The 22,324-nt window shown below is 41.1% G+C and overlaps 1 protein-coding gene and 1 long non-coding RNA gene across 2 annotated transcripts; both read right to left on the bottom strand.

Moving 5' to 3' along the window:
- Positions 1–15,012, bottom strand: LOC103002681 (uncharacterized). Its single transcript, XR_451420.2, has 3 exons — positions 14,936–15,012; positions 7,123–7,327; positions 1–6,812 (listed from the first exon to the last, which is right to left on the bottom strand). It is a non-coding gene; the product is annotated as an uncharacterized LOC103002681 (long non-coding RNA).
- Positions 12,199–12,440, bottom strand: LOC103002409 (cytochrome c-like). Its single transcript, XM_028167703.2, has one exon. The coding sequence runs from the start codon at positions 12,438–12,440 to the stop codon at positions 12,231–12,233; it is 210 nt and encodes a 69-aa protein (XP_028023504.1). The 3' UTR covers positions 12,199–12,230.
- Positions 15,013–22,324: the final 7,312 nt, after the last annotated feature.

Raw genomic sequence — 22,324 nt, 5'->3', positions numbered from 1 at the left:
ATCATCATATTTTAGTAGCACATGAAATAATGATGTGTTTTACTTATCAGTGGTATATTAGATTTGATGAAATATAGTAAATTCTATAAAAAACAAAGTTATTAAACTTTTAGAAATGAAAAATGAAAAATATAATAAATCAAAATGTATAAAATGTATGGCTGAATATAAGTTTCTTGTTGATGACAATGGAACTTTTGGATCAAAATAGCTAGAAATCCTAATTGATAGTTTCAGACAAAGATGAGGATCTACATCAATGAGACAAATCTGTCAGTTTCTATATTAACCCACTAAAAAGCTGAACTCCCATGAGGATATATTTAGATAGCTCAAAAGATATTTACTGTTTTATCTGTATTATTTAAATGTATATATACATACTCAACTTCAGGAAGTGATATTTCAACATATCACTGAATAAAACAGAGGTGCCTGGAGAATTCAGTGAATGGGAGTTCTTCCCTATTGGTGTGAGTCCTGGCTGTCTGTGCTTCTAATGGTTCAGTTATTGAGGGCTTGGAACACTTATGATTATACCTGAGCATCCCACCCCTGATTTATGAGGTCCAGGTAAAGTTGATTACCATGGCACTACTACATTTGTCTCATCCTGAGCAATATTCTCTATGAAATTACAGGTTTTATGTGCTCATTCTCTGCTGCCAGATATATGAATGTAAATACAAGACTGTCAAAATACATTTGTCTGAGTATCACCTAAAAATTATTGGGTATCACACTTTGGGCAACACTTGTCTAGATGGAGCACCAAGTATGAAGGACTCAGTAGAGAAAGGGACAGTTGGGTTACAGCTAGAACCAGGTGGGTCAGGTAGGTTGAAGAAGGCAGTTAGGAGGCAAAGCCTGAAGGGGCTGCCCAGGACCAAGAGCATTGACCCAGACCTCTAGAGAAGGCCCTTGGGTAGGGAGGTGCTACCTCAAGAAGACAATAGCATTCATTTTTCCATTCCTCTGTTCATTCAGTTAGTCATTCATTGAAATACCTGTGCCAGGCACTGGATTGGGCTTTGGAAAGAAAGAGTTGGAAGAGGTCAAACAGCTCACAGTCTAGAAAGGAAAAGAAGAACATCAGTGATTACAGTTGGGTTTCAGAGTATTAGGGTGGGTGTAGTCAAAGAGCGTAATGGAAAAAAGTATTGGCAGGGGCATTTAACTCAATGTGAACAGCTCAGGGAAGTCCTCCAAAAGGAGTGATGCTTGAATTGAATCTTGAGGTATAAACAAAAGTTGCTGAAGTCCTCCGGAGGCCGAATGACAGAAGGACATCTGAATCTCAGAGAACACTATGGTCAAAGTTTAGAGAGGTTAAGAAAGCATGATCTGTTACTCACAAATGAGACACTTTAATATAACTGGAAAAGAGAGTGAATATTGGAGGATGGTAGAGAAAGAGGCTGGAAATGGTGGGAAAGCATGAACTGGATGTGAAGGTTACTGGACTTGAATTTGAAGTTCAGAGAGAGACCTGAAAGATTTTAAGCCAGAAATGGCTGGATTATACATGTGTTTTATGTGTTGACTGATGTTGAGAAAAAGTAAATTCTGTATCAAAACATAACCTGAAGGCCTTAGCCAAAGTGCTAGACAGTAAGCAGATAGAGATTTGCATCATGTAAGAAACCATTTAAATCAAGGGATAGGATAGTGGGCTGCTGAAAGGGCGTGAAGGTGCAGACGATTAGCATTGCAGATGTGAGGTGTTGGAAGAGCCACACACCAGCACAAGGAAATCTCCCAGGTGAGAACAAGAGTTTGGAAAGAAAGGAAGGGGAGGAGCAAGTGCTAAACTTCACAATGAATGCAGAGGATTGGCTGAACTTCCAGTAGGTAACAATGACAGGGAAGGTTGGAGAATGATGGGGGCATTCCCTCTCTGTGTATCTTAAGATAATCCATTGGATCAACTTTTATTTATATATCTATATTTTTATTTTTTTAAAAACTTTTTATTGTGGAAACACTTCAAACATTTACATAATTGAATAGTACAATGAACCCCATGTATCCATCACCCAGCTCGGCCAACGATCAACCCACGGTAATCTTGTTTCACCTATAATCCTTCTACTAGATTATTTTGAAGCAAATCCCAGACATCATATCATTTTAAGACAATGATCTTTACTCTTAACCCAAACCTGTGTCAGAATCATAAGATATGATGAACTTTGCGCTGTGGCCAATTAGAAAAACACTGAAAAGTCATAAATATGTAAGCAAAGTCTACTTTCTAATAAAGAGAAATTAATAAGACAATATGAACGTGATTTTCAGTTATTTAGAGAAATGGGTAAAACAATAATTTAGAAATAATGCTAATCTGGTAAACAAAGTTACTAGCAAAATCCTACGACATGAATGAAACTAATGAGGTTAAATATATGAGCAGGAAACAAAAGAAAATTGAATTTAAAAATGTGTAAACTAAAGCATCAAGGAAATAAGGTATGAAATAACTATTAGACTGGAAAGGAAAACCTGAGAGCAGAAAGAAAGCTGGTCTGAGGGTGGGATGGGGCAACAGGTTAAGTGTAAGTTGGAATATAGGCTAGCTCATTTAAAAGAGATCCTGATTAGTTCCTCCACTCAGTAATTACTGAGCACTTGCCATGTGCAGGGCACTGTGGTGTCTCCGGAATGTCACATGCCTTTAGAAAACCATCTTCGTTGCTTAAGGAGAAAGCAGCAAGTGACCTGGGGGCAAGCAGCTGCACACACCCGATTCTGCCTGAGCCTCATTCAGATTCTTTATTAAACACCTGGCTTCTTGAGAAATAGAGGGAACTGGAAGGGGCTCAGAGGAGTGGAACAGAAAATAATTTGATCAGAAAGATCAAAGAAACCAAATATAAGGAATTTGGCTAAGCCAGGGCTCAGCAAAAAAAATAAAAGAGCTATTCAAGGCATGTAAAGAGTGAAGCAAAATAAGAAGTATTGAGCTGGTGCACAGAGCATAATGGAGAGCCTCGGACAAACCCAGGGAAAGGCAGCCGCCGAGGGCAGGACAGCGGGACAGCCCAGCTGAACACATTCTGACGTCAAGCCGGCTTCTGTCCAATGGCTTCCAGAGGGTGGGCATTATTTTTAACCTTTCAACTTTGGAAAAGAACGTGTGCTGAATCAATCCTGCCCTGACAAGCAGGATGGGAAGGGAGGGGAAAAAGTATTTTCCCTCAAATGTAATTCATAGATAAGTTCTAATGCTTCTCACTCCCACAGAGATTTTTCCAGTCAGCAAAAATTTTACCAGTGAAGGCAGAGAGAGAGAGAGAAAGAGAGAGAGAGAAAGAGATTAAATTTTCACTTAATGTCTTAGTGGCCTTATTTTGGCAACTTTTTTTAGTTCTTGATCAGTTGCTTTCATTCAGGCTCTGGGTCTTTAGTTTTTGGGAGGGAATTAAATGCCTTTTATTTTAAAATATGTCATACATACAAATCAGGGTATAAAAACATAAATGCACAGTTTAAAGAATAATGATCAAATGAACACCAGCATTTCTCACCTCTCCATTTAAAGTCAGATTATTCTGGTACCTTTGAAGCCCTCTGGGTGTCTCGCCCTAATCACATTTCTCCCTCTGTTTCTCCTTCTGACTCCTCAACATTATCCTAAAATTTAGCTTAACCCCTTGCCTTTCCTTAAAGTTTTACAATAAGGTATGGTCGAGAGTTTAGCTAAGCTACTCCATGGTATTGCTGCTTCAGCATCCAATGTGTTTGGCCAAGAGGCCTGTGGGGTACTTAAACTGATGCCAGCCCCTCATGTTATCAAGCACATGCCCTAGATAACAGCCTGCAGAGTCACAGCAAATGTGAGCTCCTGATATAACTCCTCCGGCAGCCCTGTGATAAATAGTCTCTCCCACCTCCCAGGGCCTTCCCCTTGTGCACCCCTTAGATAAGACCCCTGGGAGCCTACCAAAACCCTGCTCTTTTTGGTTCAAATAAGGTTTATTATTGTCATTACACCTCTGGTCGTATCATGGTCTCATGGTATGCTTTTCTCCGGTCTCAGGACAGCACTCATGAGGGCCAAAGGGACTCACTTCTTTACACAGTGAACAGAAAAACTAAAAATAATTGAGTTCATGACATTGGCTACTCAGATTGCTTAGACAAATGGATGGATGAACCATACATCGCACATCACCACACTGAAGTTGGAGACGTACTTTGTTCTTGCTTGTGGGCAACATTCTGGAAGAAACCCTCATTCAGTATCCCTCGGGGACACCACTGGCGAACCCACACTTCTGGGGACAGCATCTCCCTGCCCCCGCCCTGCGGAAGCATCCGTTCAGCAGCAGGCCTGGTACAAGGAAGAGGCACAGTCAACTGTGTTTCCCTTTTCCTTTTGACCCCTTTCCTGAGTCTGGAATCACTCGTGCGTGGTCCTCCCTGATGAGGCCAAAGCTCATCAAACAGTTGGCCGCTGCCCAAAAGTTTTGACGCTGCACCGGATCTCAGTCCCCTCAAATCCAAACTCCTGGAACTGGACCAGCTTGGGTCTGTCATGCTCTGGGCCACCTCTGCTGGCAGCCTCAGCCCCCTCTTTTCCTCCCAGCACCATACCAGCAAGGGTTCACCATTTCTGGTGACCTGGCTAGACAGACCAGGGGGTTCATCCCTCATGGCCTTCCCTACGTACTTTAGCAATTCTAATTATTAGGCCAGCGTGGTTATGAATTTTAAATAAGTGAAAGGATCAAAGTTTATGAAGACAAGACGTAGTCAGTTTTAAACTTTCTGATTTTTTTTTTCTCCCCGAGAACAGCTTAAAGAGGCATGAAGTCAGGAAGTAAGGGATCTGGAAATTCCTACTCAGCAATTTTATACTAGGTTTTTACAAATATAAGACATTCCATAAAGGCTAGGTAAAACTCTAGTATTTCTAAAATCCTGTGAAATTGGCATATCTCAGTGGAGACATAGGGTATTAGAAACTGTGAGGTCTGAAAATTATTGCTATAATTTCTAAAATTCCCTCTTCTCTCTTTTTAATTCCAAGAAGTCCAAGATCTTATGGGCAGAATATATGGCTTTTAGCAAAAGCTGGCTCTTGAGCTTTGAATTGGCTCGGGCTCGTTCTTCTCTATTTTTATATCCTCCCTTTCCATTCATTCAACAACAGACATTTATTGAACATCTAGTAAGTGAGTGTCAGGTACAGCGTTAAACCCTGGAGATTCAAAGAAAAAACCTGACATTGGTACCTCCCTTTGAGGGCGGGGCATTGAAGAGCTAGTGGAGAGAGAGAGATGCAAAGAAAGAAAGAAAGAAAAGCAGTGGTGTTCTAGGTGTCCTAACAGGAGCGTTCTCAGGACCCAACGGGGGCAGCATGAGGACAGTTATTAATTCAGACAGAGAGAGAAATAGGAGTTGGGTGAGCTGGAGGTTTGCTTTGCAAGAGGCTTTAGGAGAGCCATGAAGACCTTGAGCTGAATTATGAATTACAGCCTCAAAGCACATCAGAGTCTGAAAGAGCTTTTGATCAACTCTATTTTGGAAGCCCAAGAAGGTGACCTTGTCCAAATTCACATGGCTAGTTGGTAGCTGGATCTGCTAATGCGAAACGTTTGCTCCTTCCCTTCCAATACGTGGTCCTGGTTTCCCCCTTTGCGGTCAGCAGTGAGGTGGCCCACCTCTTGCTGGACCACACCTGTGCCCAGAGGTGAAGGCAGAGCTTCCTCTTCCTTGGTTTTTACAGTTCAGTGAGACCACTTGCTTTTTTAATTCCTGGGAGCTTGGCTTATGTAGATTAGGTGATGGGTTTCAATAATTTGTCTTGGGGGGGATGGTCCTATCCACTTTCTGTGTCTCTTCTTCAGCTTTATCTAGAAATTGGAAGGCGGGACGTTACTGGGTGTGTACCTGGCTCCACCAGCTCTAGCTGGAGGCTGTGGTGTGTTGTTTCGCCTGCCTGCATCCAGTCCCCGGCGTTTCTCTGGTGACTACCCCCCCTCTGCTCTCAGGACGCAAGGTTCTGGTGGGAAGACCCACCTCTTGGCTTCCACACTCAGTGGGACCATTCACCCGTCCGTGGTGGCCTGAAGCCAGCTGTCTCCTCTCTCTTCGTCTCCTGCCACCCCCGCAGCTCAGCCTGGGGGCCAGGAGGCTTCTCCCCCCAGGAGTCTGAGAAGTGGGTTCTTCTGCAGGTGAGCTAACAGCTTCCCACATTGTTGCTTTGTGGATCTCTGCATTGGCAGGGACACTCCGAGGACAGTGTAGGGGCACTTCCGTGGGGGGACAGGAAGAAGAGATGGCTACGACGAGAGAGAGGAAGATAGCAGCGAGGAGGATTCTCTGAAATTGTGGAAGCTGAATTGCCTTTGTTGGGGAGTAGCTGATGCACCTGAAAACTATTGGCAAGGCTTTAATGCCTGAGTAAAATTAGTACTGAGACGCCTGCGATTTCTTCAAGAGATTTTGATGTTCACTTCATGTTCCTCTTTCAGCAGAAAAAATGTGGACTTGGTCCCCGTTATTCATGTGATTAGGAACCGGTTTCCTAAAATGATATATGTAGGCTAATTCCTATTGACTCTTCAGAGAGAGAAATCACATATTGTTATTCAAGAAGTGCATGTAATTTTCTCTCTTTTTACAAGCCCAAATCAAATAGATTACCTTCCCGAGCTATGAACAACTTGAAATGCACACAGATCTGTGAGGTTCAAGAGAAAGAGGATAAGGACTTGCATTTGAAAGAGCGAGGTCTGTAATTCGGTGCTGCAAAGATTCTCTTAAACGGCTGCAGAGGAAACCAGTGGATTCCGAAACTGTAAAATCTTTAAAGGGAAACAAATGATAACATAGGGTGTCATGAGAAATGGCATTTTATATTTATTTAAGCAGTCTTCTTCTTGAAGGTAGAAATACTTCTCAAAACCTTCACCATGACCCCCCTGCCCAGGCCACCATCGTCTCTACTCTGGATTACTGAAATAGCTGCCTGTTGAATTTCCCTGCTTTTACCCTTGTCTCTTACAGTTCACTCTCCACTCAGTAGCCAAAATGATCTTTTAAAGATCATCTTTTAAAGCTTACAACTCTCCAAGAGCTTCTCACTGCACACAGGATAAAATTCAAACTTCTTACCCTGGCCTTGGAGATTCTTCAGGATTTCTCAACAGAGACAATATCTTCAGGACAGTATGAGCAGCACGAGTCTTCTCATGTGCCTCCATCCAAAGCAGTACAAGATGTTTAGCATCCCTGGTCCTGCCCACAAAAGCCAATAGTGCTCTGTCCTCAACTCCATATTTTGCACCCAAATCACCAGCTGCACATCTTCAAACACCACCTAGGTAGGGGAAGGAGGGTTGCATCACCCCAGGCTGAAAATCCCTACTAGCCTCCTTGATCTGGCCCTTACCTACCTTCAACCTCAGGATCTTTGCATGGGTTTTTTTTCTCTGCCTGGAAAAGAAGCACTCCCAGACTACCCAGTCTGGCTCCTTTTCCACATTCAAGTCTTAGCTTAAATGTCACCACCTCAGAAAGCCCTTCCCTGGACCACCCCATCTAAAATAGCAATACATACACACATACACGCATACACACAGAGTCACTCTCACTATGTATACTTATCACAATACACAATTTTCTTCTTTGTTTACTTGTATATTGTCTGTCTCCCTTCTCCAGAATGTAAGTTCCATGAGAGCAGTCTGTTCGTTTGTTGCTATATCCCCAGAGCCTGGGGATAAATTTTTATAAATATTTGTTGATTGAATAATAGATGCCATAAAGTTATTTTTTCATTTAATCATGTACATAATACATATTAGGAAGAAGCAGAAAAGCATTATGAAACTCATTTTTTTAGATAAAGCACTAAGACACTAAAAATAACAAATTTCACACTGAATATTAGTGATGGAGGGAGAAACAAAACCAGAAATGTCATTGCCTCCTTATTAAGTCACAGTGGATTATTTCAGTATAAGGTGATCTATTAGGTCACACTGAAAGACATATAACATACAGAGACATACATAATTAATAAATTCTCTCGTCCCTGTCACCTTAAGGCTAAATGTCCACTATCTATATACTAGTTGCATTTCATTTTACTTTACAAGTTATTATACCTTTTCAAATCTAGCCTCAAAAATTTAGATTCAGGGGCTTCCCTGGTGGTGCAGTGGTTAAGAATCCGCCTGCCAATGCAAGGGACACAGGTTCCATCCCTGGTCTGGGAAGATCCCACATACCACGGAGCAACTAAGCCAGTGCGCCACAACTACTGAGCCTCTGCTCTACAGCCCACGAGCTACAACTACTGAGCCCGCGTGCCATAACTACTGAAGCCCACGCGCCTACAGCCCGTGCTCCGCAACAAGAGAAGCCACCGCAACGAGAAGCCTGCACACCGCAACAAAGAGTAGCCCCCGCTCGCCGCAACTAGAGAAAGCCTGCGCGCAGCAACGAAGACTCAACGCAGCCAATAAATAAATAAATTAAATAAATAAATAAATAAAATAAATTTAGATTCACCCTTTAGAGAAGGGGATGAAAAAGGAAATAAGTTTTACTGTTCTCTGTGGAACAAATTTGAATACCCATCTCTCTGATTTTAGTAGCTGACAAAATTGATTCACGAACAAGGCATCGTGTGGGGATGGCAAATACACAGCACCTGGGTTCTTATTCTCCACTCCTGCATCTCGGCAGGTACAGCTCACCAATCCTAGTCCTTCCTCTTGCTGAGAACCCATTCCACCTGGGACTCTCCACACAGTGCTCCAGGCAGCAGCTGCCAGTGAACCGGAGTTGACATACAAGTTAAACATCTATGTGCCAGACCTGGAATAGTGGAAAGAGGAAATCTTTCCAGATCAGTCTGAGTTTGAATACCATATCTGCTCTTTGTCACTGGTGAGATCTTGGTTTCTCACACTCTTTCTGTTTGTTTCATAACATCAAACTTGTAGGGTTATTGGGAAAGAGCAAATAATGTCTGTAAAGTATTTAGTACCATGCTTGTTACAATCAGAATTCACTGAATAGTCTCACAGAACAGTGGTAAGGAGAAGGCTCTATTTCACACCCCCATCCCTGTCCCCAAGAACAGAGAGGAGGTATTATCTTGGTATGTAGGAGGCGGTGCAAGTTACTGGAAACACTAGAGTGAGACTGAGTGTTGGATGAGTGGTTCCCAAAGTGTGGTTCCGAGACCACCTGTGAGCTTATTACAACTTGCAAATACTCAGGCCCCAGCACAGACTTACAGATCAGAACACTGGGGATGGGTCCCAGCATTGTGTGTGTTAACAAGCCTTCCTGATGCACGCTCTCTCTAGTTTGGGAAGCACTGCAGTAGGGAGAGGGAAGGTGGAGGGGGAATAGATGTGATAAAGTCAAGGCAGAAGCGTGTCTGCTCACCTGGTGATTAATCAGAGAGGAAGCAAGAAGTGCCGCCCCTCGCAGAGGCTGTGACCATGAGCATGCCCCACCCTAGTGGCCGCTTCCACAGGCAGGATAGCAGTTTGCTGCAACAAAGGACAGACCCAGAGCTCGCTAGGAGAAAATGGGCTTGTAGCACAAGGCATAAGGATAACTTCCCAAATGCAGCCCCAGTGCAGGTAGACAACAGATGGAACTTGAAAGGCTCCTTCCCTGAGCAGAGGTAGGTGGCCCTTGTTCTTGGTTGTTTCAAGAGCAGCTTTGACTGAAGGCAAGAAGCCGATCTAGACACTTTCTCAAGCTTCCCCAGCTTGATGAATTCATGAAAGAATTGCATCTGACAAGCTCAACGTGCATGGGGGCAGTGGGGAGGAGGGGGCATCAAAGATGTGTCAAGAGATTCAGCTCCACCAGGATTTCTCTACTCTACGTGCTCAGTCTAGACCATCGTGTTCCCCCATTCCGACTCTTTCTTCCAGTGTACCAGACACAGAAGTACCTCTCATGGGGTCAAAAATTATAAAATATTTTTAAAGAATGTAATCAATCCAAAGCCCTATGTGACCCAGCAGATTTTAAACCTGTTTCCAAAGTTAACCCCTGCAGCACGATGTAGAATGGCCTCAGCCCCTACTTTTCTTTGCTTCCATCTAACTTGAAACTTAACTTTTATTAAAAGTTTAAGTCACACATTCTTGGACACATACTCATACTTGCAGATTGGTCTAAAGGGTGTAGACAAGGTCTATGGCCAGTGTCTTATTAGTAAAGAACAAGGGCCTTATTAGAGACCATCAGGTATTTGGATCCAACATAATTACTGAGCTCGGCACTGCCAATTCTCCTGTCTTTCCCATAACCACATACGTGGGAACTGTTATCATTCCCATGAGGCAGACCACAGAACTGAGACTCAGACACGTAAAGGAACTAAGCCAGGTCCCACAGCTACTTTAAGTGGCCAAGTGTGGATCCTAAACACCAGTCTCCTGACAGAGGCGGTGTTAATCCACCACTAGAAGATTGGCTACAGGGGTGACATACCCTTAGGTCATTGTCATTGACAGCTGTCATTGTCATTGACAGCTCTCAACTCCCAGCTGATGCATGTGCTGCGATTTGTGCTTCCAATGGAATGTTTCTGCTGCTGAAATTTATCACCACCTTTCTAAGCTGGTGGAGAGAATGTTTCCAGATTAAAAATGTGTCCTACACATAGCCCCGTTGCAGGTATGGCAACCCTGCTCTTACAGTGGCCTGAAGTGAACGATGAAAATTCTGAGTAGCACTAACCACGTTCTTAAAGATAGCTGTGTGAACATGTTAGGAGATTTTACAGAAAGGTAGCAATTATTTATTATTGAACCACTTGTAAGAGGTGGCTTCTAATAACAACAAAAAAAAGTTCCTTTAAAAATGCTGTTCAAACTTGCTTTTAGATAGCCCACCTTTATTGAGATTCTGAGGTGGCTTACTATTGTTCTTCACGCATATGGAATAACTATACCATAGGAAGAAAACCAACAATTCTTTGTATTTCTGAACACAAAATAGGTAGAAGTGGGTTTGCTTTAAGAAGGACTTCTGATCAATGAGCCTGGTTAATAACTAGGAATGGATTTCCAAGGGAGTTGGGCATCCTTTTTTGAAGGAGGGTGGGGAGAAGGGGGTGAACTAGCAGTGGTTCTAAAGTTGTGCTACAGAGCTGGTTTCCACTCTCAAAACTCATTTCCTCCCCCAAGGAACAATATAGTTTCCTAAGTCATAAAGAAAAAGAAGGAACTGTAAAATAATATTTATGGAGACTCTACTGGATTCTAAAGTTCCTTTAATAATTTTTCTTCTTTATTTATTTGTTTATTTATTTTTGATCCGTGACTTTGTTTTTAATTATCTCCAGCCTTAGGATCACATAATTTACAAATTTGTGCTGATGGTATATCTCCTCTAATCTTTCTAACGAGTTGGCAAAAGCACCATTGCCAATCATGCATATATGGTAATTCTACAGTTGCATGTGTTTTTGAATAGCTGTTTAAAAGACAATCCTGAATTATAACTTAGTTTGACTTGGTAAAGAATTCATAAGCAAAGTTTGCTGCGATAGCTTGAGATGCTAAATTTTAAAAGCATTTGATCTTATAGATCACCTATGAAATGTGAGAAGTATTAAATATTCTTTATTTGATATTATACATAAACCACACTAAAATGCCTTTCATTAAGTAAAAGACAACATTTTAGATACAGGGAATTTTAACTTAATTGGCATAGTTAAGACCAAAAAGATAAAGTGGACATTGCCAGCTTATCTTCAGCCCTTGCCTTTAGCAGGCTAATGAACACAACGTGAAATGCAGGTGAGTCTTACTGTTCTATGAGACAGTGAAGGGATATCCTCTGTATTTAAATATATTAATATAACCAGTTATATAAATTTAAATATAAAACCAATTTCCTGTAGGTTTTGAGATGGCGTTCACCATCTCTGTGAAGAGTTGAACATCAAGTCCAATCATATCTTTAGAAGGGGAAAACAGGGATAGCACTTGCTGAGCTGGAATTAGTGTCAAAATTCAAAAAGCTGATCATATTAATTTAATTAGGAGTCAATCTATATAAATCAGGGCCGTCCAAAAGAAATATCTTACCAGCCATTCATGATTGGAAGTCTGGTGTATGAGGCCGATTCAAATATGGTACACATAAAAAAAAAAAGTCATGAGACACTTCTGTTTTGTAATAAGGCAATGGCCAACTATTACTCATTAGCAGCTTTTTTGAGATAAGCTATCAAGTCAGCCCCTTCTAATGCCTGTGAAAATCATTTTTGTTCCAGGGATGTAATTCTTGGGATTCTCCATATACCTCATCAGTGTCTCCTCTCCCCATGAGATGCCTTTGTTCTTGCTGGCATCTGTGTAAGAAAATCCAGGGGCCTGACCTGTCTTTTGCCCAAACAGACCATGGAGATTTGGCCCAGTCTTGTGCTTGCCTCTCTTTTCCATGGTATGGCACTAGGCCTGCTTCTGAACTAAAATCTTCTTGCCCTTCTCAACATCACCCATTTTTATTTTTTTATTTTTTATTTTGTTTTTTTTTAAAAAAAATTTATTTATTTTTATTCATTTATTTTTGGCTGCGTTGGGTCTTCGTTGCTGTGTGCGGGCTTTCTCTAGTTGTGGCGAGCAGGGGCTACTCTTTGTTGTGGTGCGCAGGCTTCTCTTTGCCGTGGTTCCTTTTGTTGCGGAGCATGGGATCTAGGTGCGCGGGCTTCAGTAGTTGTGGCATGCGGGCTTCAGTAGTTGTGGCATGCGGGCTTCAGTAGTTGTGGCATGCGGGCTTCAGTAGTTGTGGCTAGCGGGCTCCAGAGCACAGGCTCAGTAGTTGTGGCCCATGGGCTTCGTTGCTACGCGGCATGTGGGATCTTCCCGGGCCAGGGCTTGAACCCGTGTCCCCTGCATTGGTAGGCGGATTCTTAACCACTGCGCCACCAGGGAAGTCCCAACATCACCCATTTTTAGGTCGTCCATTTTTCATGCAAGATACAAAGGTTCCTGCTTGTGAGCAGGACATCCTGCTCTCCAAGTCCAAGGACACGCAGGCCTGAACCTGTGTACTGGTAGGTTCCTCTAATTCTAATGACATTGTTAATTATTTACTCTCTTTACAAATAAGGAAACCGAGGTTCAGACTGGCTGTGTAACTTGTCTAAGGTTATGGAATAAATGAAGGGACTGGAAATTTAACCCAGATTTGCTCAATTCCAGTTCCAATGGATCTTTCCACTTCATTGGAAAGTCCCTCCCAACAATGCACAGTTTAACGGTGAGGAAACCGATGCACAGATAAAATAAATAGCTTAAGAGATGTTGTGCAGTCAGTATGTGATTGAGGGTCACTATGTGAAATGTTCAGGAAGCCACATCCTTTTTCCTTTTAAACACTTTGATTTAGCTTATAAAAGGTCACAGTCTGTTACTTTTAGAGATTTTCCAGCTTTGGGGATTGGATTTTATTTTTCTTGGCAGCATTCATATTTGAAAGCAGTATATTTGACACCACTTTCTGGATTTAACTTGAAACAAAGGAAGCAAAATTATACCCACGCACCCTGCTCTCTTCCAAATTATGAACTCAAAAGTTAACTTTTTGCTCAGAACATCCGCGTTTCTGAATGGGTAAGGCCCAAGTAGAGCCCTTCGCTGTTTTTAGAGTCAAGAACAGATCTTCCTATTCAGCAAGCTATAATCCCCACTTGGCCCAGCCATCAGAAGTGAGAAAAGGGGAACCCTTGCACTAACAAATCCCTGTTGATAAAACAAATCTTTTTTCATGAACATTCTGTCTTTAGAAAACAAGTAGATAGAGCACTTGTTAGTTAATAATAAAACGAATTCTTCAGTGACTACCCAGATGAATGAATATTTTTTAAAGGCATGGGGTATGTAAGGAATTTTAATCCAGCCTCCGTGTTCACTCCCCACACAACAACTGTAGAGAAACCACTGGCCTCTGAATGATGAATGGCCCTAGACTCAACCAAGAGGGAAAACAAGCCCAGTCCTATAATCTGGCATCTCTCTTTTCAAATTCCTGGGTGGACTTCTATTTTGGTTGTAGCTGATGAGTGGGCTCAGTCAAAGGGCTTTGCTAGCGCATCTTTAGCCTTTAAAAAGTTCTATTCGTTAATTCCAAATTAATATTTTAGGAGGCTCCAGGCCACAGGATAAAATAAGTCAGGAAACTGAATTAGTAAATGACAGAGCAGTAATCAGCTTAAATGAGACTTCTTCTTCCAGTTCTTTGCTTGTGGATGACACAGAATTTCTGAGCTTAGAAAAATCTCTTTTCTCTGCAGGTGGGACTGTGGGGATACCAGAGATGCAGTTCCACGATCACAGTCTTATCCATTTATTTTAGTCTTCCACCACAATACTCCACGCAGGCGTCCCCACCCTCACCCTGTGCTCTGTGCTGTCAAACCCTACTTGCTAATCAGCCAGGTTGAACGAAGGGTTAAGGCTGCAGCCTTCCATTCCAGTAGATGCTGCAAACATTCGCATCCACTTTCTCTTCTGCAGTCAGCCCTGCAGCTCTGCAAAGCCTTCAGCATTTGCAGAAGCATTATTTCCTCCCACCCATGTCTGGTTTAAACTTGCAGCTGACCAGGTTCTATAGCTCAGAATTCCAAACATAGCCCTGTGGGGTCTTACCTAGCCTCTGTCCCTCTTCCACGGCTGAATTTGTTTCCCCTGCCCTGTCCCGAAAAGCCTCAGGGCCTCTGGTAACCTGGATGTTTCCTCCCCACTGGAAGTTAGAAGCCTCCTCACTGGCTGCATCACTGCACATTTCCCTAGTAACCTTGTTTCTTCCCTTCAACTCAAACTTCTCCAAACCACACCATCTCTACTGACCCTGAATTTCTCTAGCCCTCTGTAACAGCCACGCCAGGAGAGAGACTGCAGGGGGCAAATTGGGGAAAGAAGGTTTGGGAACTCACCTGCACAGCTGCGAGGCTCAGACACAGGATGGGGCCGCCCGCGAACTTCCCAGGGACCATCTGCAGCCAAGTCTCTTGGCCTTAAAGCGACAGGGCACTTTTCACCATATAAGGAAGACAGTTTCACTTGTCTGCTTCGGGACCTGTTTGGGCAAAGCAGCTCCTTCTCTGGACATTGCAGAGGCTTAAGCCTTCTGGGGGCATCTGGTACCTGTCAGTTTGAGAGGATCTGTACATAGTAGGCAGTTTGATAACTGCTGGATAAGGCACAAGAATGGTGTTTGGCAGGCCATTTTCAAAGACCGTAAAACCCTTTATATGGGGCTTCCCCCTACGGAAAGGGTTTACAGTGATTGGGAAGTCTTCCTCAATGACTAGAAAAGCCTCTGCTTCTATTTCAGGTTTGGCTTCCTGGAAATCAGTGATATTGCTCATCTCAGAGAGGAGAGGCAGTTGGACCCCTTTCCTTCGACACTGAGACAAAAGAGAGAGGACAGCAGAGTGGTGGTGGGAGATTTTTGTTGTTTCAGGCACGTTCGCATTGTTCCCTAAAAACAGGCGAGATAGAGATGATTTTGTTATTTCAGCTAGCAGGGGCCCTTCCTAAACAGACACACACACCCCCAGTTCTCCACCAAAGCCATCTCCACTCCTCAGCACCCCTTTTGGGCCCCCTTGGCTAAAGCCCACAGTTGAAGTCTGAGTGCTTTTATCTTAACTGGCAGGGATAAGAATGTGTTTTAGCAAGAGCAAATATTTTCTGTGGCTGATATTCAAATGCAGGTCTGGCCTGCTGGTTTGAGGTGTATTGAAAACAATTATAAAATGTTAGATTCTGAGAAAAAAAGTGGAGCTGAATTTAGTTATCAATTGGATGGTCACGCACTTTTCTCTTTTTATCCCTTCATATATTTAATCAATGAACTAATTTTTTATTGAAGTATAGTTGATTTACAATGTTGTGTTAGTTTCAGGTGTACAACACAGAGATTCAGATATATATATATATATATATATATATTCTTTTTCAGATTCTTTTCCCTTATAGGTTATTACAAAATATTGAGTAGAGTTCCCTGTGCTATATAGTAGGTCCTTGTTGGTTATCTGTTTTATATATAGTAGTGAGTATATGTTAATCCCATCTTCCTAATTTATCATATCCCCCCTTCCCCTTTGGTAACCGTAAGTTTTTCTATGTCTGTGGGTCTATTTCTGTTTTGTATACAAGTTCATCTGTATCATTGCCCGTCTCTCCCCCACACACTTTTTTCTTCACCAGAAACTGAATATTGTCTCTTGATTGCCAGCTGACTATGCCTAATATTTGGTGTCTGTACCATAGATTTCGGATGAAAAGAAATGTAATTTGGCCCCTGATTCTATAGTCTCATACTACCTTCATATCTTACCTTCTTACATAGATTTTGACTCTTTAAGGACAAAGGCCACTTCATACCCTTCCATACTCTGCTTAACACCTAGCATGGAACAAGCATAGAGCAGACTGGGAAATACTTATTGGCTTAAATCAGTTGAATGGAACCCAGGCTCTTTGTATAAGGTCTACCTACCCAGTTTTATGAATAAAATGGGGTTTTACTAAACTATTGTTATCAAATAAAGCCATGATTTCTCTTCTTGATCATCTCTTTTATAGCAACTAGTATTTGTTTTCCATGCCATCACATTTTCTTCAAGGGCAAAGGTTCAAGGAATTTCTTTAAAAGTAATCACTGTGATAAACTCTTTGACCCAGCAATCTGATTCCTAGAAATTTAATATAAGGAAATAATTATACAGAAGCAAAACATCTGATAAGTAGAGATGTTCATTGCACTGCTGTCTGTAATAGCAAAAGCAAGAGATGACTTGAAGGCTCCAAAGTCATTTATACGTCAATAATAATAGTTCACGTTTATTGACTGGTCACCACGTACCAGGCACTGTTCTAAGTACTTTATGCAAATTAATTCATTTAATCATGACAAACCCGTGTGGTTGGAATTGTCATCAACCTCATTTTAAAGACCAGGAAACTAAGGCACAGAGGTTAATAAACTTACATTTGAACTGAGGTGTTTTGGCACCAGCACTTAGACTAGCATCATCCTATGCTCTCATCAGTGCCTATTATAATAGGCACTGGAATAGACAGAGTAATAAAATTAATCAAATGGCCTTCATGCAGCCATTAAAAATAATAATTATGAAAGCTCTATACAAACATGGAACCATGCTTGTGATATAAAGTTAACTGAGAGCAACAGAAGATAAAATACCTATGATTGTGAGTAGCTAACTATCTATAAGAAATGGAAGGCCATATGCAAAACTGAAAATAGCTGTATAGTTCATAGTGTTGGACTATGATATGATTTCTGTAAGACTGTCTTAAATGTTATTTACCATTTTCATTTTTAAATTAATAAAAATTAATTCTTGCTACAGAAACACTGACCTTGGCATTCTTTTGGCTCTTAGCTTGTCTAAACGACGCTATCAGCCTAGATGAGTGAGTGTCAAGAGGTTCTCTTTTTTTTTTTTTTTTTTAAATTTAATTTTATTTATTTTATTTATGGCTGTGTTGGGTCTTCGTTTCTGTGCGAGGGCTTTCTCTAGTTGTGGCGAGCGGGGGCCACTCTTCATCGCGGTGCGCGGGCCTCTCACTGTCGCAGCCTCTCCTGTTGCGGAGCACAGGCTCCAGACGCGCAGGCTCAGTAATTGTGGCTCACGGGCCCAGCTGTTCTGCGGCATGTGGGATCTTCCCAGACCAGGGCTCGAACCCGTGTCCCCTGCATTGGCAGGCAGACTCTCAACCACTGCGCCACCAGGGAAGCCCTCAAGAGGTTCTCTTGATGGTGCCATTATCCCAGGGGAGCGCTCTGCCAGCTGAGTGACTCACTGCACCTGGGGGTGGGGCCTGCATGTGTCACACGCCACACACCTGCGCTACCATTCAGTCGCCCTTGAGTTGACCGTACGTCAAAGTGATATCCTACAATGTCCATTTTCACTGAATATCTTATGATTTGTGGACCTGGTAAGGATAAAGCATTATGTGATAGTGATGTTCAGGAAAGAAGTCTCACAAACATGTTTCCTTATGTGGGAAGACTTCCAGCGAGAGATTCCAAATCTGATAATGTTTATCAGTAAACAAACAGATATGTCTCAGAGGATGGGCTTATTTTAGGAATAAAGAGGGAAACTTTGGTGTAAATTAACTAGCAGTTAAAAAATTATATGTATTGCTTAAAGCTGTTGAGGCTTGTATTAAATGAATATATTTATACCTTATAAGGTATTGCAAAATCAAAGAAGTTAAGCTATAAAAAGCAAACTGAAAACTTGCATCAGGAGGCATTAATATTTTTGTAGCTTTTGACTCAGTAATCATATTTTCTTTTCTAAAATTATTTCAGAGAATTTCTCTCATGGGAGAAGGGAAAAGAAAGGGAGAGGAGACCATGTGATTCCAAATGAATGTGTAAATAAATCAAGACTTAATAAACGTAATAAAATGCTTAAAGGAAAGTAATAGATTTTTTTCCTAATAAAATGTTAATAATGTAAACTAAAATTTATCTAGTAAAGATGTAGCTTGATCAAACTTATTTAATATTCTTTTTAACTAAATACATATCAAGTAATAGTGTATTACCCATTTTGGAAAAGAAAAAATGAGTATAACAAAAACCAAACAAACAAAATAAACTAAACGGGTTGAGTAGAGTGGTTATTAATCCTCTTGTGGTCACAAATCCTTTGCACATGACGGTGAGAAGCATCAGTAAAGATATATCATTTTACGTGTGTTATTTTTATGTTCAAGCTTAAGGTTAAGCTTATTCTTAGGAATGTCAAAGTTTTTTTTTTTTTTTGCAATTTACATTTGCTTTACAGTTTTATAAACTTTTTTTCCAAAAATCCATGGATGCCGGTGGTAAAAAGTGAAAAGGGAAAGTTCCCTCTAGAGACGCCTGGCGGTATCTCTTAGGGGTTATGGGGAAGCCACAGGAACACGTCAACCCCGTCATTCCCCCCCATGCAAAATCCCCCAGGAGCCAATACACACAAGGAGCTGCAGATTAGGAACCAGAGTATAATGTTGCTGGTGGCTGCAAGAGAGCTCTGCACCCCACTAAAGAGTTGCTAAAGGCCAGATTGGAGCCAGGACTACATCAGTGACCCAGCTCACCAGGATTCACAGCCCAGACCAGAAACCTCTTACTCTCTCAGGAAGCAGCTTGGAAGGAAATACAGAGGAGCAGGCTTGGCTCGGAGGAAGTGGATAAAATACTGTTTCACTCAGGCATCTACTATTTATGGTTTGATATATTTCCTTCCATACACTTTTTATGCTTACACACAAAAATTACTACTACTACATACATAGTGCTACAATTTGATTTTCCACTTAATAACATTATACCATGAACAACTTTCTATGTTATGTATGGACTTATTGCATTCTTTTTAACATCTGCATAGTCCTTAGCTGTACCAAAATTTATTAAATATCTCCCGCTGATGGATATTTGTTTCCAATTTTTTATTATGAATATGTATTCACATTCTAAGTCGTAGATACTATAGAGATAGATAACGTTTTAGTTGCCCCCTCCATGCCATGCCCCTCTCTCCTTGTACGTGTCTACTTGTGCATACGGGCAGGAATTTCTCTAGGATATGAGTAGAAGTTGACAGCGGGTAGATGGGAATGCCCATTTACATTTTGATACCATTAACCTGAACAAGTATCTTTTTTAGGTCTATGCTTTTATTCATTTTATTGCTTAAAAACTTTTTTTCTCTTGAAAAGTTAAGATATACATATAGTAAAAACACCAAGTGGCATAGAAAGGATATATGGCAAAAAGGTAAGTCTTTTTTACCCCATCCCCCATTCCTTATCTCCAGTGGCAAGGCTTCTTGAGTGCTCTTCGAAGCACGTGTATGTGTGTGTGTGTGTTTACACATGACATCATAATATATCTATGTATATATGTGTATGTATATCTATGTGTGTATATCTTTATATATGTACACACATGTATAGATATAGTATGTCATTTGTGTGTGTGTATGTATTTCTGCAACTTGAGCTTTTCAGTTAACAATACACTTAGAGATTATTCCACATCCAGGCCTGCAGATCTCCCTTTATTCTATTTTATTTTATTTTACTTTACTATTTTGTTTTATTTTATTTCATTTTATTTCATTTCATTTTATCTTATTTTTAATTTTTTTTGGCCACACCATGCAGCTTGCAGGATCTTAGTTCCCTGAACAGGGATTGAACTTGTGCGCTCGGCAGTGAAAGCAGAGAGGCCTAACAACTGGACTGCCAGGGAATTCCCTCCCTTATTTTTTAAAAATAGCAGGATATCATAATGTTATCCTCTGGGAATAAACTATAATTTAACCAGTCTCTTATTGATGTACATTCATATTGTTTCCAGGCTATGGCAACTATAATAATTGTGTAATGAATATCTTTATTTGAGACATGTGATTTCAAACAATAACCAAAAAAACTTCTTGGCATTTTTGTTGCTGTTACATTCAATGAATAATTTAATTTAAAGAAAGTTGACATCATTATAATACTTAATTTTTAATCTAAACATTGAAAATGGCATTTTATTCTTTCAAGATTCCTCCAAGTCATAAACATCCTGCACATTTATTGTTATTTTTCTTGTAAAGTATTTTACTATTCTGAGCACTCTTGTAAATGGGAATTTTTTTCATTACATTTTCTAACTTGTTTTTATGTAGAAAAGTTACTGGTTATAGATTATTGCATTTTATAACCAGTTTTCCTGGATTATCTTATCATTTCCAGTAGTTTTCCATGTGGCTCACTTTTAGCTATGTGATTATATCATCTATAAATAGTTATCATTGGGGCTCATCCTTTTCAATTATTTATATATATTTTTCTCTTATCCAATTGGGTAGTACTTGAACAATATTATATGTGAAATACGTTACCAATGTTGCCTTTTCTTCACTTTAAAGGGAAACCTTGTATTTCACTATTGAGCAAGGTGCTGCCTTGGAAAAAAATTAGAATGGATAATTCCTTACTAGAGACTGTCATACAGAGTGAAGTAAGTCAGAAAGAAAAACAAATACCGTATGCTAACACATATATATGGAATCCAAAAAAAAAAAATTGGTTATGAAGAACCTAGGGGCAGGACAGGAATAAAGACACAGACCTATTATAGAATGGACCTGAGGACACGGGGAGGGGGAAGGGTAAGCTGGGACGAAGTGAGAGAGTGGCATGGACATATATACACTACCAAATGTAAAACCGATAGCTAGTGGCAAGCAGCTGCATAGCACAGGGAGATCAGCTCAGTGCTTTGTGACCACCTAGAGGGGTGGGATAGGGAGGGTGGGAGGGAGATGCAAGAGGGAGGGGATATGGGGATATATGTATATGTTTAGCTGATTCACTTTGTTATAAAGCAGAAACTAACACACCATTGTAAAGCAATTATACTCCAATAAAGATGTTAAAAATAAGTTATGTATGAAATTTCAATTTTACTAAGAATTTATCTGGAACAAGTTTATTAATTTTAGTGACTAAACTGACTGCCAGGGATAATTCTTCCTCTAATTGTCCCTCAGCTATTCCTCCAGGTTTCCAGGTACTTTCAGAGGCCATCTCAAGCATAAGCAAGGCAGGCAGAGCCTCCTTTTGTTCTCTCTACTCAGCTGTCACTGCTACAAGTGACCTTCACAAGATGCTTCTGAACTCAGCTGTCCTCTGCTGGTGCAGCTCACCCCATGACAGCCTCACCAGGGGTAACAGGGAAGGGGAGCTCTTCTCCCTTCTGTCACTCCAACCAATGTGAGACAGATTCCCACCTCTATCTCCAAGACAGTTAACACCAGGATAAAATACAAGAAGACATTACTGAAAGGTGGAAGTGAATGGAAGAGAAATAGAACAACACATCCCGGACTGGCCTCAGGGTCCCCTTTGGGGCTGGGTACCTGCCTCCAGATGCCAAGAGAACCTCTACTTCCTGGAGTTTGGACAATATGACTACCCACCCTCCCCCATAAAAGAGGAGAAAGATAATCTCTGACCCAAGTGTAAGGCCCACTTCCAGAGCCCTTATTCTCTGCCCAGTATTGATAACTTCTAGAACGACAGTGAAAAGAAAGATTCATTCCCTTCTAGGAAGTGTTCATCCACCCATCCACAGGCATATGGTCTGTCCCTAAGGCCCTAGCAAGACAATCACAGCATAACCTGAAATCATGTAGATTACATACTTAAAATGTGCTCTTGGGAGCTCATACCAGGTGGAGGCCTCTTTAAAGATTACAGATTGCCTTCCTTTTAAAGACTGGGTG

This window comes from Balaenoptera acutorostrata, chromosome 4, assembly GCF_949987535.1.
Source record: "Balaenoptera acutorostrata chromosome 4, mBalAcu1.1, whole genome shotgun sequence".
NCBI classification, from domain to species: domain Eukaryota; kingdom Metazoa; phylum Chordata; class Mammalia; order Artiodactyla; family Balaenopteridae; genus Balaenoptera; species Balaenoptera acutorostrata.
Note: the sequence above shows the minus strand (reverse complement) of the source record. Positions and strands in the feature narration are given on the sequence as shown.